This window comes from Gorilla gorilla, chromosome 21, assembly GCF_029281585.2.
Source record: "Gorilla gorilla gorilla isolate KB3781 chromosome 21, NHGRI_mGorGor1-v2.1_pri, whole genome shotgun sequence".
In the NCBI taxonomy this organism is placed as follows: domain Eukaryota; kingdom Metazoa; phylum Chordata; class Mammalia; order Primates; family Hominidae; genus Gorilla; species Gorilla gorilla.
Window position 1 is genome coordinate 57,139,966 of NC_073245.2, and position 15,961 is coordinate 57,155,926.

General features: G+C 48.7%; 1 protein-coding gene across 3 annotated transcripts in view; it reads left to right on the top strand.

Moving 5' to 3' along the window:
- The first annotated feature begins 2,080 nt into the window (after positions 1–2,080).
- Positions 2,081–15,961, top strand: part of PABPC1L (poly(A) binding protein cytoplasmic 1 like) — a 29,789-nt gene continuing 15,908 nt past the window's right edge. For 2 of the 3 annotated variants that reach the window (XM_031004880.3, XM_055373051.2), the window contains exons 1-6: positions 2,099–2,382; positions 4,701–4,894; positions 8,806–8,921; positions 10,957–11,096; positions 11,234–11,328; positions 13,647–13,784. In XM_031004880.3, the coding sequence (XP_030860740.1) occupies positions 2,190–2,382; positions 4,701–4,894; positions 8,806–8,921; positions 10,957–11,096; positions 11,234–11,328; positions 13,647–13,784 (876 nt within the window). In that variant the 5' untranslated portion in view covers positions 2,099–2,189. Of the gene's footprint in view, positions 2,383–4,700; positions 4,895–8,805; positions 8,922–10,956; positions 11,097–11,233; positions 11,329–13,646; positions 13,785–15,961 lie in introns of all 3 variants that reach the window. The other variant, XM_055373050.2, reaches the window with a different exon arrangement.

Sequence of the window (15,961 nt, forward strand, 5' to 3'; positions counted from 1 at the left end):
CAGCGCTCAGATGTGTTTAAGGAGACCCTATATTCAGGGAAGTTGCGTGAACACTGCAGTGGGGAGAATTGAGAATAGTCAGGCCTATCAGTCTCACAGAATCACCCCTCTACCTTTGATATTCCACTTAGCTGTAGAGTCCATCTGTTTGTCCATCTGCTGAAATGAGAAAAGAAAAATTTATGCACTGATTTAAAACAAACCAAAAAAAAAGAAAAAAACAAAAAAAAATCCCTCCTTTCTAGCTGAACAAAAATGTGCAGTTAATACTTGGCGCTTGAAAATGCAGTAGTGAATGTGGAACCAAGCCTGTCTGTATATCTGGTAGCTCTTTTCTTGCTTTGTTTTTTCTTACCAGTATTCTGCCTAACGTTTGCTTCTGTGATGGTTATATTGCCTAGCAAGCACACCCGTGGTTGTGAAAATAGTATAGCAAAAAAGAAAAATCCCCGGTTATTGATGTACTAGATTTGTGTATGTCTTTTAAACAGTTCTAGTTTCACCTTACACAGAATAATCAGGAAAAGTGTAAAAATTCAAAAGTGAAATAAAAATTTTATCAGTTAGTTGCCTGTGAATTGATGTGTCACCACCATCTCTGTTGCTACCAGACCTAGCTAACTATTCTGATCACACTTATTTTTAACTCTGTTTTCTTTAAAAATAGGCAAACAGTTTTATTTCATTATTTAGGACCAGAAGTCAAGGTGTTAGCCAGGGGAAGAAATTACCATTAATTAAACAGCCTCTTTCCACCCGTTATTTGATACCTCTCTACCTTCCACAACAAACCATGCAGGTATTGGGTCCTCTTTAGTGACTTCTAAGATTTGGTATGGACAGTTAATTTTGCATTGTATTCAAGCCCACCATCCCTTCCCCATTTTTTAACCCTGAGATACAACCAAGCCAGTGAAATAGGTAACCTATGGTTGCATAAGGCGTGGTCATCACCAAGCTGGCGTCTCACCTGTCCTCACACTGTATGGTGGCCTGCAGAGCTGGTTCCTCACAGGATTTGCCCCTTCTGAAAACATCCACATTACCACAAGGAGAGAAAAAAATCAGGATAGAGGGGTCTTTTTTTAGCCCAAGATTAGAATTAGTGCTTCCTTGCTACTCTGAGGCTGGACAGCCAGATGGGCACCTTCTGTCCCTAGTTTAGGAGCTGTTCCACCTGTTGAAGCCACACTCAACCAAAAGTCAGTGGGGGCCTACCTGCTCTGTTGGATCAGTGAGACCAGGAAAGTCCTATCAGAGGAAAAGGGAAGTATTGGTGCTCAGTGGAGTAGTTTTGTTTTTGTGTTGTTTTTAATGTCCCTATACCACAGATGGACGCTGCAAGCTCAGATTCACAGTCTTGCTCTGTTTAGGTCTTGCTCTGCTATTAGTTCCCAATTGTCCGCATTTAGGCTGAGCCACAAGTAACTCAGTGAACCTCCCTGGTGTAATGGATGTGTAATGGCTTAGCAGAGAGACAGGGAATATCCCAGGAAAAGGGGTCTTGGTAATATGAGCCAGTACCAAGAAAGGCCTTAGTGGTCTCCAGTTCTCACGTCTCAAAGCCGTTTCCATCCTTGGTGCGAAACGGTGGGACTGGATCAGGCTCTCTGGAGGAAGACATCTTCAATGGAGCAGGGTAAAATTCTCTACACAAGCTTTGAAACAGTGGCCTGTTCGGAATTCCGTTTGTGTGTGAAACGCAAAAGGCGCGGTTTGGGTCTCAGTTCATTCTTGTCAGGAGGGAATCATTCCCATTTTACAGAGAAGGGAAACGGGTTCAGAAAGATGATCATCTCTATTCCGGGGTTAGAACTCAATCCCCTGCGTCCTTTCCGTCCCAGTCCTCGGCCCTTTCAAAAGAGCTGGGGGTTTTGAGAGCTCCACTCAAGTCCCCGCAGCCCTGCTCAAGGCCAGGTTGAAGGCTTTTTCCGCCTCCCAGGGCGGGGTCAGAGGTGTCCCCACCTGTAGCTTTTAGATCCCCAAGTGCTCGCAGGTGGGGTGTGGGCCCAGGAGGGATCCCGGGGAGGGGCGTCCGAGCGCGCCCACGATTGGTGCGCAGGGACGCGGGGGCGGTAAAGGGAAGGGGCGGGCCCGCGCCCAGGAAGGAGGGCTTCCGCCCGGGTGAGCGCGGGGTCGCTGGGTGACCCGGCTCCTGCTTGCCCCGCAGTCCCGGTCCCCTGCCCACCATGAACGCCAGCGGTTCTGGCTACCCGCTTGCCTCGCTTTACGTGGGCGATCTGCACCCCGACGTGACCGAGGCCATGCTCTATGAGAAGTTCTCTCCCGCCGGCCCCATCCTGTCCATCCGCGTGTGCCGCGATGTAGCCACCCGGCGCTCGCTGGGCTACGCCTACATCAACTTCCAGCAGCCCGCGGACGGTGAGCCCCGGGGATGGGGCGGGAGGGGAAGGACCGACGAACAAGCAGGCGGACAGACAGAAGCCGGAACTGGGCCGCTTGCGCTTTCATCTTACGCTTTGCAGCCGGGGAAACTGAGGCTCAAAGATAACAGGGCGTTGGCAGAGGCCTGGCCCCTGAGACGGGAATTGGTAATTAGTGTGGTTTACTGCTATTCCTCTACAGAGGAGAGAGATTAGAGTCGAGTGAAAACAGATACAGGCTTTGTGGAGGGGATGGTGGGGGTCAGGCGGACCAGGGATAGAAGCCCAGCAGCTGTGTGACTGGGCAAGTTACTCGACCATTCTGAGCTTCAGATGCGTGTCTGGAAAATGGGGGTCCTAGCTGCCTTATAGAGTGCTTGTGAGGATGAGAGATTCAAAGCACCTGGTGAGGAAGATGCCCAAGGCAACACAGCTGGTGAGCGGGGGAGGCAGGAGAACCCAGCCTTGGGCTCAGGCCTTTCCCAGAGCGACGTGAGATCCACACTGGGCGCCTCTACCTGCACGGGCTCTGAAAAACCGCTGCCTCCAGGCCGCAAGGCCGCTTTCTCAGAGCTGATAGCATTGATTAGAGCTTGTCGGATGAGTTTGCCTGCACTTCTGTTGAGAGTGGAGAGGATGAGTGAGCTTGGGCAAGCCTTCACCCTCTGCACCTTTTCATCTGCAAAATGGGGCTAAGGCGTATTCTCCGATAACATAAAGAATGGAGAACTGCTGTCTATGCATAAAGAATGGTAACTGCTTGTTACCTCGTAAACGCTCTTAAGTGGTAACCTAAAATAAATAAATAAATAAATAAGGCCAGGCGCAGTGGCTCACGCCTGTAATCCCAGCACCTTAGGAGGCCGAGGTGGGCAGATCACTTGAGGTCAGGAGTTCGAGACCAGCCTGGCCAACATAGCGAAACCCTGTCTCTACTAAAAATACAAAAAATAGCTAGGCATGATGGCGGACGCCTGTAATCCCAACTGCTGGGGAGGCTGAGGCACGAGAATCGCTTGAATCCGGGAGGCAGAGGTTGCAGTGAGCCGAGACTGCGCCATTGCACTCCAGCCCTGGCAACAGAGCGAGACTCCATCTCAACACAAAACAAAACAAAAAACAAAAAAGAAACAACAACGAAAATAGTGGCTTTAACATTCTGACGTAAGACTCCAGAAAACTCACCCAAAAAATGGCCGGGGTCCACTAGAGGGATCCCTTGCGCCAGGTCGCCTGGGTGGACCGGGTGGTTGCCTGAGTGGATGGTTTGCTGGGGAAGGGGTTGTTCCGCCGGGGCTGTTCCCTGCCCCTTACTGAGCCGGATTCCTGGGCACTTTTCTCTTTGTTCTGCTTTGCTCCACCTCCTGCCTCTTCCCATCTTCCTCCAAGCCCTGTGAATGAAGTGGGACTCGGCCTTTTTGCCCCACCTCATGCATGGAAACCGTGCTGCAGAGAGAAGGGTTTTGCCCCAGGTATTTATGATAAGACTAGGTGGAGAATCCGGGCTTCCTGAAACTTGCTCCACTGTGTTCCCCACAGCCCCCTTCCATGTCTCTGCACTAGCAGACTCCCTGAAACAGGTCACGTGTATCACCCAGGAGGGACACAGGCTGCAGCAGTGGCCGGAGGCTGGGCATCGGCTGCTGTTTTGAGACATTATTTTGTGTCAGGCACAAAGTTACAAACAAGGCACTTTTACATACCTTCTTTATTTTTCAGTCCCTCCAACAACCTGGTAGTTGGTAGTATCTCCCTTTGTTAGGTGTGGAAAAGTAGGTAATATTATCATCATTCCCCCTTTACAGGTGAGGAACAGGCTCAGAGAAGTAATGTCCACTTTCCCCAGAGCCGGACTGCTTGAGATCTAACCTCAGCTCTGCCCTGCAGCACCTCTGAGTTTTAATTTCCTCAAAGTGCTGCCACCCCTTGTCATATGGACATTGTTATCCACTCAGTGTACTTTAGAAGCCAGAATAGACCTGACACTGCCACAGACCTTTCATGTTTCTTATTCTCAGTTTTCCCATCTGTAAAATGAGGGGCAGGAATCCATGCTCATGTGGCTGCAGGGAGTTGGTTGAATGAGATCATAACTGGAAGGTTGGGGGAGCACCATACACGCTAATTCTCAGCTTATCCTTCCTGAGCCTTTGGGCTCTTATCTCGGTTATTTGGGCTCTTATCTTGGCTTATTGTCTGGGACCCAGACAATGACTTTCTCTTTATTGGCTCCCAGTTAAGCACCTCGAGGGGTGGGTGATCAAGGTAAGAAAATTCCCTTAACTTGCTAATTTCTCTCCTCTTCCTTCTGTCCAGCGGAGCGGGCACTGGACACAATGAACTTTGAGATGCTCAAAGGCCAGCCTATTCGCATCATGTGGTCCCAGCGAGACCCAGGACTTCGCAAGTCAGGTGTGGGCAACATCTTCATCAAGAACCTGGAGGACTCCATTGACAACAAGGCTTTATATGATACCTTCTCCACCTTTGGGAACATCCTCTCTTGCAAGGTAGAGGATGAAGGGTGTACGTCTTTGGGTGGATCGGTGTCAACTACCTGCCTGGTAGAGGGGTGACAAGCAACACCTCACTTTACAGTTTACAAGGTCCTTTCAGTCAAGTTTCAGGTACAGCAAGCACCTGAATGATAGCCGTTCTTTCAGTTTCATCTTCTGTGAATGATCAGACATTACCTGTGTATTAGTCAGCTCTCGCTGTGTAACCACCTTCAAATTTAGTGGCCGTCAACAACAATCATTTATTTAGCTAATAATTCCACAGTTGGCAATGGGCAAAGTTCAGCTGGGCAGTTCTGGTCTTGGCTGGGTTCCCTCCTATGCCCACTGAAAGCTGAGTGGGAGCTCTCGCTGGGTATATGAGGGAGCAACTGGCTGTCAGCTGGAACATCTCGGCTCTCCTCCCTATGGCCTTTTGTCCTCCAGTAGGCTAGTCCAGGCTATTCTCATGGTATTCTCATGGCAATGGCAGGGGCTCAGAAGACAAGAGTGGAAGCACACCAGGCCTCTTGAGAACTAAATGCAGAACTGGAACCATCACTTCCACTACGTTTTTTTTTTTTTTAATTGAGATGCAGTCTCACTCTGTTGCCCAAGCTGGAGTACAGTGGCATGATCTCAGCTTACTGCAACTTCCTGGGTTCAAGCCTCCTGAGTTCAAACGATTCTCCTGCCTCAGCCTCCCGAGTAGCTGGGATTACAGGTGCGAGCCACCATGCCTGGATAATTTTTGTATTTTTAGTGGAGACAGGGTGGGTTTCACCGTGTTGGCCAGGCTGGTCTTGAACTCCTGACCTCCCAAAATGCTGGGATTACAGCCATGAGCCACCGCACCTGGCCTCTTTCACTACATTCTATTGACCAAAGCAAGTCACAAGACCAGCCCACATTCAGAATGAGAGGGGAGTAGAAATTATAGGATGAAGGGTGTGGCTACAGGAAGGCCATTAATTGGGGCCATCAAGGCAATTAATTAAATCTTGTTTTTAAGATTGTCTTACATTAGATGTAAGTTCCATCAGTGATCTTGTTCTTAGTCATTATTGTATCCCAATACTTAGAATAAGATGTGACACATATTAGGTGCTCAATAAATATATGTTGAGCCAGTGGAGGTATGTCGTTTGAGAAGGATTCTGATTATTTCTCTGACTTTTTATATGAGGATGTTGAGGCTCAGCGGCCATATAGCAGGTCAGTATGTCTGGAACAGAGGGCTTAAACCTGGGTGTTCTGTCTCTAGATTTTATAAGGATAGTTGATCAGTTACCCCGTAGCCTTTGGAGTGTCTGCTATTCTAGGGAGGATGGGGACAGTTTTTGTAGCCTATGTGTCAGAACTTTTTTTTTTTTTTTTTTTTTTTTTTTTTTTGAGACGGAGTCTCACTCTGTTGCCCAGGCTGGAGTGCAGTGGCGCGATCTCAGCTCACTGCAACCTCCTCCTCCCAGGTTCACGCCATTCTCCTGCCTCAGCCTCCTGAGTAGCTGGGACTACAGGTGCCTGCCACCACGCCCAGCTAATTTTTTTTGTATTTTTAGTAGAGACGGGGTTTCACCATGTTAGCCAGGATGGTCTCGATCTCCTGACCTTGTGATCCGCCCGCCTCAGTCTCCCAAAGAGCTGGGATTACAGGCGTGAGCCACTGCACCTGGCATGTCAGAACTTTTATCAAGTGCTACTGTGTGCCAAGCATAATCCTTAAGTTCTCAATGAGGGCTCTCAAATTCCCGGTCAATAAGAGGCTATCCCTGTGGCTCAGAGGAGCAGGTAGACTTGAGGAGATGTAGTAATGCACTAAGGGTTATCTGTGACAGAGAGACGGGGCTGTTTCCTGTCTTTGAGGAGCAAAGGAAGAAAGAGACTCTTAACTGTGTATTAAGTTCTTCACAATAATAATGGCAGATTTATCATGTACTTTCTGTGTGTTAGGTTTTCTGCATACATGTATACTCCTTAAAAGGGTACCTGGCGTACTGTTAAGCTTCTAAGTGATAACTGTAACAACCAAAGAATTACTTCTGTTGGCTGACCTTGGACAAGTCATTTATTCTCATTTTCCCTCTGGGGCTCAGAGGTTAAGAAATGCCTGGAAGGATTCTCCTGGCATAGATAACAAGGGAAGTATGTAATGCCCTTAGCAGGTTCTTGACCCACAGTGGGGACCCAATCAGCGTGGTTAAATCCGAATGGCCAAGCTGAGGCTTGAGTTGAAAGTGGAAGGACCCTGTTTCAGGATGAGAGGTGGAGGGGTATGTGCAAGGCATGGGTTTGGAAGCAAGATCTGTTGTGCAGCACCCACTGGGGAGCCTCAAATGCCAAGTTGATATAGTTCTGTGGATAGAAGCTACTAGAGATTGAAGGGATGTGGTCAGAATTACATTTTAGAAAGAGCATCCCAGTGGTAGTGTGCAAGCTAGGCTGGGAGGCAGTGCTTGTCATCCAGGCAGAAAATGCCACTAGCTGAGCTGAGCCTGTAGCCACAGGGATGAGTGGAGCCACAGTCACCTTGAAGTGGGGGTTAGTGGTCTTTCTGCGAGTTCAACAGGAGGGATGGGGGCTATGTGAACTAGAAGGTCTTTCCTTGTTCTCAAGTTCTGTCCTGCTGGCCTGAGTCAGGAGGGTTACAGAATGGGAATAGGATATTGTGCATCTTTAAAAAAAATTGAGGCTGGGTGCAGTGGCTCATGCTCCTAATCCCAGCACTTTGGGAGGCCCGGGTGGGTGGATCACCTGAGGTCAGGAGTCCAGGACCAGCCTAGCCAACATGGTGAAACTCCATCTCTACTAAAAATACAAAAAACTAGCCAGGCATGGTAGCATGCACCTGTAATCTCAGCTACTCGGGAGTCTGAGGCAGGAGAATCGCTTGAACCTGGGAGGCGGGGGTTGCAGGGAGCCAAGATTGCGCCATTGCACTCCAGCCTGGGCAACAAGAGTGAAACTCTATCTCAAAAAAAAAAAAAAAAAATTGAAATGAGTTTGTTGTTGCAGTAATTCATGTATTGGCAAAGTTTAAACAATGTGGAAGGGAAGAAAGTGAAAAAGAAGGCCCCATTTCTTTCAGCCCTAGTCCCCAAAAGTAATATGAATACATTTTATGTGTCTTTTTCAAAATTTCCAATGTGTAGATGCCTACTTTAGCCTGAATGGATTTTTTTTTTTCACTTAACAAGACTGTCAGCCATGTAACCTACCACATTCTCTTCAACTGTGCACATACAGTAGACTGGTGTACGATCGAGGCTCCCCCTTGATGAATACCCAGGTTGTTTCTAGTTTGCTGATAGAAACAAGGATGCGGATATGGGGGTTTGAATCTAACCCTTTTGCCCATTGCCTTAGGAAGACAATTAAAAGCCAGTATGCAGTATAGATGAAACCTGTGTTCATTTCGTTCTTCCTCTTAAATCTGTTTTTTTCTTTTCTGTTTTTATTTTTTTGACACAGAGTCTCACTCTGTCACCCAGGATGGAGTTCAGTGGTGCAATATCAGCTCACTGCAACCTCCGCCTCCTGGATTCAAGCAATTCCCCTGCCTCAGCCTCCTGAGTAGCTGGGATTACAGGCACCCGCCACCACATCCGGCTAATTTTTTGTATTTTTAATAGAGACAGGGTTGCACCATGTCGTCCAGGCTGGTCTCGAACTCCTGACCTCAAGTGATATGCCCACCTCGGCCTCCCAAAGTGCTGGGATTACAGGCATGAGCCACTGCACCCAGCCTTCCTTAATCCGTTAACTTGAGTGGTGGCACTCTCTGAGCTTCCATACCCCATCCCTAACATGCAGGATAGCCTTTTCCATGCACAGCAGGCATGCAGAGACTGGTCATGATCACCTTTGCCATTCCTTTCTACCTGAACCCTCTGTCAGTACTCTTCCTGTCCTTCCTCCCTGTGGCCCAGGTGGCGTGTGACGAGCATGGCTCCCGGGGTTTCGGCTTTGTCCATTTTGAGACCCATGAGGCCGCACAGCAGGCCATCAACACCATGAATGGGATGCTGCTGAATGACCGCAAAGTGTGAGTGGCTGGGCCCGAGGGAGGGGCGGAGGCTGCAGGGACAGAAGCATGGCACCACCGACTAGGAATCGATGCTACCCTCAAGCTGCTAATGGGCACCAGGCACTTGAGCGGCAGGCAGCCCTCCTAGAAGTGTGAGCCCGGAGCAGCTGCTCAACCTCTCAGGGACTCTTTCCTCACATAAAGATGGAGCTGATGATCTGCATTAGAGTATGGTAAAGGAAGTGGTGATTTTAAAACTCTAGAGGGACTGGCTAATGGTCATGTCATCAATGGACTCAGTGTTTTCATCTGTTTTCCAGCCTTCTCAGTATGGGGTGTATGTGTGTGTGACAGGGTCTTGCTATGTAGCCCAGGCTGAAGTGCAGTGGCATGAACACAGCTCACTGCAGCCTTGACCTCCTTGGCTCAAGTAATCCTCCTGTCTCAGCCTCCTTTGTAGCTGGGACCACAGGTGACCACATGCCACCATACCTGGCTAATTTTTTGATTTTTTTTTTTTTTTTTTTTTTGCAGAGATGGGGTCTCACTTTGTTGCCCAGGCTGGTCTTGAACTCTTGGGTTCAAGTGATCCTCCTGCCTCAGCCTCCTAAAGTGTTAAAATGCTGGGATTACAGGCATGAGCTACTGCGCCTGACTTTTTCTTTAAACCTTTTGTGTTTCATGAGATTTTGGCAGAAAGAAAAGTAGGCATATGCTAAGCCTGCCCTCATCATGCTGTTAACTTCGATATCATCCCCACTACACAGATGGGAAAACGGAGAGGCAGATAATAGAGAGAATCTGCCTCTGGCTGTTCCCTGCCCAGAATTTTGATTTTGTTCATCTGAGGGGCCAGCCCCCATGGTCAGGGCCATGGAGAGAAGGTGGCTTTGAGCTGGGGGATGCACTGAGAGTCATTTTGTCCAGGGTTACTCAGGGGAGGGTCCAGTCAACCTGTCAAACAAATCTTGGTGGGCTTTTCCCAGTTCTCAGAAGAATGCTCTTCGTTAGCTCCAATTTACTCAAGTTCATCTTTGCCACTCAGTTTTCTTCAAATTTTGGTGCCTGGTACAATTTTGTGCTAAACGTGCTATAGATACCATCAGAATTTATTTATTTTTTTCAAATCTGAGGTACTTTCCTAGATGTGTTTACGTGAACTTGGAAATGAACTTTTAAAATTAATCTTGTGACTGGGTGTGGTGGCTCACACCTGTAACCCCAGCACTTTGGGAGGCAGAGGTGGGTGAATCACCTGAGGTCAGGAGTTCGAGACTAGCCTGGCCAACATGGTGAAACTCCATCTCTACCAAAAATACAAAAATTAGCCATGCGTGGTGGCACATGCCTGTAATCCCAGCTACTTGGGACGCTGAGTGAAGCAGGAGAATCGCTTGAACCCAGGAGGCGGAGCTTGCAGTGAGCTGAGATGGCACCACTGTACTCCAGCCTGGGCGATAGAGCGAAACTCAGTGTCAAAAACATAATAAATAAAAATAAAATTAATCTTGTATTTAAGTGATTTTAGTCAATGCCCCCCATAGCAACACTAGCATTGACTGTGTCTAATTCACTTACCCCTGCTTCCCCAGTGCACCCAATACATGTTAATAAGCAAAGCCCCATGATGAGAATTTGAGTCCCAATTTTACAGCAATGAACTCTGAGGCTCAGAGAGGTTAAGTAGCTTGCCCAGGGTCACACAGCTAGGCAACTGCAGAGCGAGGATTCAAGCCCTTGTCTGTCTGACTCCCAGGCTCATTCTTCTGTGCTCTCAGCTGCCTGGTATATAATAGTAGTTATGTGTGCATTTGTCGCAAGAATGAAATCTTCTTAACTTTCTGCTGGGGACAAGCTCTGGAACGTAATATAATATCTTGGCTGTTGGAGGTAGCCGGGCCTTGGGGATGTTCTAAGGAGTATTGTCCTGCCCAGTTTCCTGATGAGGGATATGTAAGCCTGGAGAAGGGCAGCAGTTGAGCGGGAGTTGGCATGGGGGTGGCTGATGGCTGGTAGCTGTCCACAGCCATCAGCCAGTGTGTCATGTCCACAGCTTTGTGGGCCACTTCAAGTCTCGACGGGAGCGGGAGGCGGAGCTGGGGGCGCGGGCCCTGGAGTTCACCAACATCTACGTGAAGAACCTCCCGGTGGATGTGGACGAGCAAGGCCTGCAGGACCTCTTCTCCCAGTTTGGTGGGTGTGTCCCCAAGGGAGCGGGGGGATCACTGTTTTTCCTCTTCCCTTCCAAAGTCTGGTAGGGAGGAGGGGCTCTCCTGGGGTTTCCTGAGGACTTCCCAGACTCCCCTTTGAGCCAGGTTGGTCCTTTGCAGGGAAAATGCTGAGTGTGAAGGTGATGAGGGACAACAGCGGCCACTCGCGGTGCTTTGGCTTTGTCAACTTTGAGAAGCATGAGGAAGCCCAGAAGGTAGGAGCCTTCCCATGGCTCTGTTCTGCAGCAGGGGGACCGAGCTGGGACTAAGAAGAGGGTCCCAGCTGCCTGTGGAGGGGAAGAAAGTCCCTCCCTGTCCTAAGCCAAGAGGGTGGGAGAGTCCTGTGTGCAGGCAAAGCCCTTCCTTCCTGTGGTCAAAGGCCAAGCGCTTCATTCTTTGGTCACTTCTAAGCCCTGATGTCCGCAGAGCTGAGTATTTAGGTAGGGATGCAGAAGTCATTATTATATAAAAATATTTACTCATGAACTGACCACTTAAATCAGTTTCCACCAGGTGTGGTGGTGTGCACCTGTAGTCTCAGCCTACGTGGGAGGCTGAGGCAGGAGGACCCCTTGAGCCCAGTGGTTTGAGTCCAGCCTGGGCAACATAGCAAGACCCTGTCTCTAATTTTTTAAAAGCTCTCCAGATGTGATGGCTCATGCTTGTAATCCCAGCACTTGGGGAGGCTGGGTGGGAAGACTACTTGAGTTCAGTTCGAGACCAGCTGGGCAAAACGGCGAGATGCCATCTTCACATACAAAAAGGCTCTCACAGTTAGCAAAGAGGATTATTTTGTGCTTTGAAATCCAACTCAAAGTAAAGATGTTGATGATGCTGTCATGCCATTATGAGAGAATTATGCTTGCTACTTTGTTCAAATTATCCATGTGTAGTTGCAGTTAGAACCTAAATTTTGTTAAGTTCTTTAAGTTCTTTTTTTAGTGTAGTTTTAGGTTCAGAACAACGTTTAGTGGAAGGTATGGAGGTTTTCTGTATACCCCATTCCCCCACACATGAACAGCCTCTGCCATTATCAATGTCCTGCTCCCAAGGGTTACATCTGTTACAAGTGATTCACTTACTTTGACACATCATTAACACACACAGTCCCAAGTTTACATTAGGATTTACTTTTGGTGTAGAGTCTAGGGGTTTGGACAAATGCATGATGACATGTATCCACTATTATGGTATCATGCAGACTACTTTCAGTGCCCTAAACATCCCCTGTGCTCCATCTGTTCATTCCTCCATGCCCCTTAACCCCTGGCAACCAATGATCTTTTTACTTGCTCCATAGTTTTGCCTTTTCTGGGACAGAGACTATGTCACCTAGACTGGCTTCTTTCACTTAGTAATACGCATTTAAAATATGGGAATATATACATATTTACATTTTATTTTATTTTTTTTTATTTATTTTTGAGACAGAGTCTCACTCTGTCACCCAGGATGGAATGCAGTGACGTGATCTCGGCTCATTGCAATCTCCGCCTCCTGGGTTCAAGTAATTCTCCTGCCTCAACCTCCCGAGTAGCTGGGACTACAGGCGCCCGCCACCATGCCCGGCTAATTTTTGTGTTTCTAGTAGAGAAGGGGTTTCACCATGTTGGCCAGGCTGGTATCGAACTCCTGACCTCAAGTGATCCACCCGCCTTGGCCTCCCAAAGTGCTAGGATTACAGGCGTGAGCCACCATGCCCGGCCATATTTACATTTTAAATATGGGAAACTTTGCAAATCTCAATTTTATTTTTATTTTTATTTTATTAAGATGGAGTCTCTCTGTCGTCCAGGCTGGAGTGCAGTGGCGTGATCTCAGCTCACTGCAACCTCCACCTCCCAGTTTCAAGGGATTCTCCCACCTCAGCCTCCTAAGTAGCTGGGATTACAGGCACCTGCCACCATGCCTGGCTAATTTTTGTATTTTTAGTAGAGATGGGGTTTCACCAAGTTGGCCAGGCTGGTTTCGAACTCCTGACCTCAAGTGATCCAACCGCCTTGGCCTCCCAAAGTGCTGTGATTACCAGGTGTGAGCCACTGCGCCTGGCCATCAATTTTGTTTCTTAAAATACAGCCCCAGTCCGATTTTTTTTTTTTTTTTTTGAGATGGAGTTTCACTCTTGTTGCCCAGGCTGGAGTGCAATGGTGCAATCTCAGCTCACCGCAACCTCCACCTCCCAGGTTCAAGCGATTCTCCTGCCTCAGCCTCCCGAGTAGCTGGGATTACAGGCATGTGCTTCCATGCCTGGCTAATTTTGTATTTTTAGGAGAGACGGGGTTTCTCCATGTTGGTCAGGCTGGTCTCGAACTCCTGACCTCAGATGATCCGTCCCCCTCGGCCTCCCAAAGTGCTGGGATTACAGGCATGAGCCAAAGTGGGTATACTTAAATGGCCTTTGTCCTGGTACTGATTATTCTCAGCTAGTGTGGCCAGCCGGGTTTGCAGGTGGCCCCTCTAGATCCAGAAGATGAGCCTGGGCCAGGGCCACATCTGAGTGGTTACCAAGCATGTTCCCTCCTCCTTTCCCCAGGCCGTGGTCCATATGAACGGGAAGGAGGTGAGCGGGCGGCTGCTGTACGCGGGCCGGGCCCAAAAGCGCGTGGAGCGGCAGAATGAACTGAAGCGCAGGTTTGAGCAGATGAAGCAGGACCGGCTGAGGCGTTACCAGGTGAGGTCAGGCTTCCTGGTGGCAGCCACTTCTGTGTGAGAGCAGCTGTGTGTCGGGGGCCCTGAGTGGTGACTGTTTCTTCTAGTGATCCTACTTCTGGGCACTCGGCTCAAGGCGGGAATTGAATGAGCATGGGATGGCCCCCACTGCCTAATGTATAACAGTGAGAAACTGCGCACAACCCAACTGTCCAACCATCATAGGGGTTAGTAGGGGTGCTGGGGACCTTTTGGTTAGAATAATCCTTCACGTGGGACTGGTTAGCATCCCACCCAGCCCACTCAATCCCAGTTGCATCCTCTAGTCTCAGACAACCAAAGTACCCCGCATATTGCCAGATGCCCCTAGAGGAAATCCTACTCCTGGTTGAGAATAATCAGGCCAAATATGGTACATCCAGAAGTTGGAATGTTGGACAGCCTTTGAATTATGTGGAGTTAATAATTAAAGTGAATATTGTGGATCAGTGCAATTTAAAACTTCATTGGGAAGTGAACCCCTCTAAGATTTTATTTATTTATTTATTTTTTGAGACAGAGTATTGCTCTTGTCGCCCAGGCTGGAGTGCAGTGGCACGACCTTGGTTCACTGCAACCTCTCACTCCTGGGTTCAAGAAAGTCTCAGCCTCCCAAGTAGTTGGGATTACAGGTGCGTGCCACCATGCCGGGCAAATTTTTGTATTTTTAGTAGAGACAGGGTTTCACCATGTTGCCCAGGCTGGTCTTGAACTCCTGACCTTGTGATCCGCCTGCCTCAGCCTCCCAAAGTGCTGGGATTACAGGTGTGAGCCACTGCGCCTGGCCTCATTTTTGTATTTTTAATAGAGATAGAGTTCATCATATTGGTCAGGCTGGTCTCGAACTCCTGACCTCAGTTGATCTGCCCGCTTTGGCCTCCCAAAGTTCTGGGATTACAGGCGTGAGCCACCACGCCTGGCCCCCCTCTAAGATTTTTCATAAAAGTTCTAGATCCTTCATGGAGAGGGGCATATAAATATACATATCCACACAAAACACGCACACATACTCAGTAGTTCTCAGTGAGGAGCAGTTTTGCCTCCTGGGGGACATTTGGCAATGTCTAGAATTTTCATTGTCGTGTGGGTGGTGGGGTGCTAATGTCATCCACAGGGTAGAGGCCAGGGATGCTGGCATGCATCCTACAGTGCCCAGGACAATGCCACAGCAAGGAACTGTCTGGCACAAAATGTCACTAGATCTGAGGCTGAGAAACACATACATCCTCTTATGTACATACAGCGTGTCCAGGGGCTTTCATACCCGCAGAACAAAATACTCATCACGTAATCTGCGAGAGCAGGATGCTATGGTGTACAATTGTGTGGTCTCTGTTCTCTTGTACATTCATACACTGTTGTGTTTGGGAGGTCTGGAAGGAGAAAAGTCAAGGTGCTAGAGGCAGCTGTCACTCAACAGTGAGGTGCACAGACTCTGAAGTTAGTCTGCCTGGGTTGTCCTGTCTCTGCCACTTAGCTACTGTATGATCTGGGGCAACTTATTTAGCCTCTTTGTGTTTCAGTTTTGTCTGTAAAACAAGGATAAAAGTTTCCTTCACGCAGGGTTGTTGTGAGGATTAAAAATCAAAACGTGGCCTGGCGTGGTGGCTCGCGCCTGCAATCCCAGCACTTTGGGAGGCCGAGGTGGGCAGATCACCTGAGGTCAGGAGTTCAAGACGGGCCTGACCAACATGGAGAAAGGAGAAACCCGTCTCTACTAAAAAATACAAAGTTAGCTGGGTCTGGTTGCACATGCCTGTAATCCCAGCTACTTGGGAGGCTGAGGCAGGAGAATCACTTGAACCCACGAGGCAGAGGTTGCACTGAGCCGAGATTGCACCATTGCACTCCAGCCTAGGCAACAAGAGCAAAAATCCATCTCAAAAAAAAAAAAAAAAAAGTCTTAAAAAAAAATCAAAATGTATGGGAAAGCTTAGAGTGGCACCTGGCACCAACATGAGTAAGTGCCCGAGGTTCCTGGGCTGGCAGGGGATGGAGGGGCAGCTCGCCTGTGTTAGGGTTCTGGTCATGGGCCGGCCAGGGAGGAGCTCTGCCTCCTGCTGCCCGACATCCACCATCTGGAGAGCTTGGCTTGGGCATGCTCTGCACCTCAGCATGCCACGGGACCTGGGACATCCTCGTGGGCCCCATCTGTGAAAT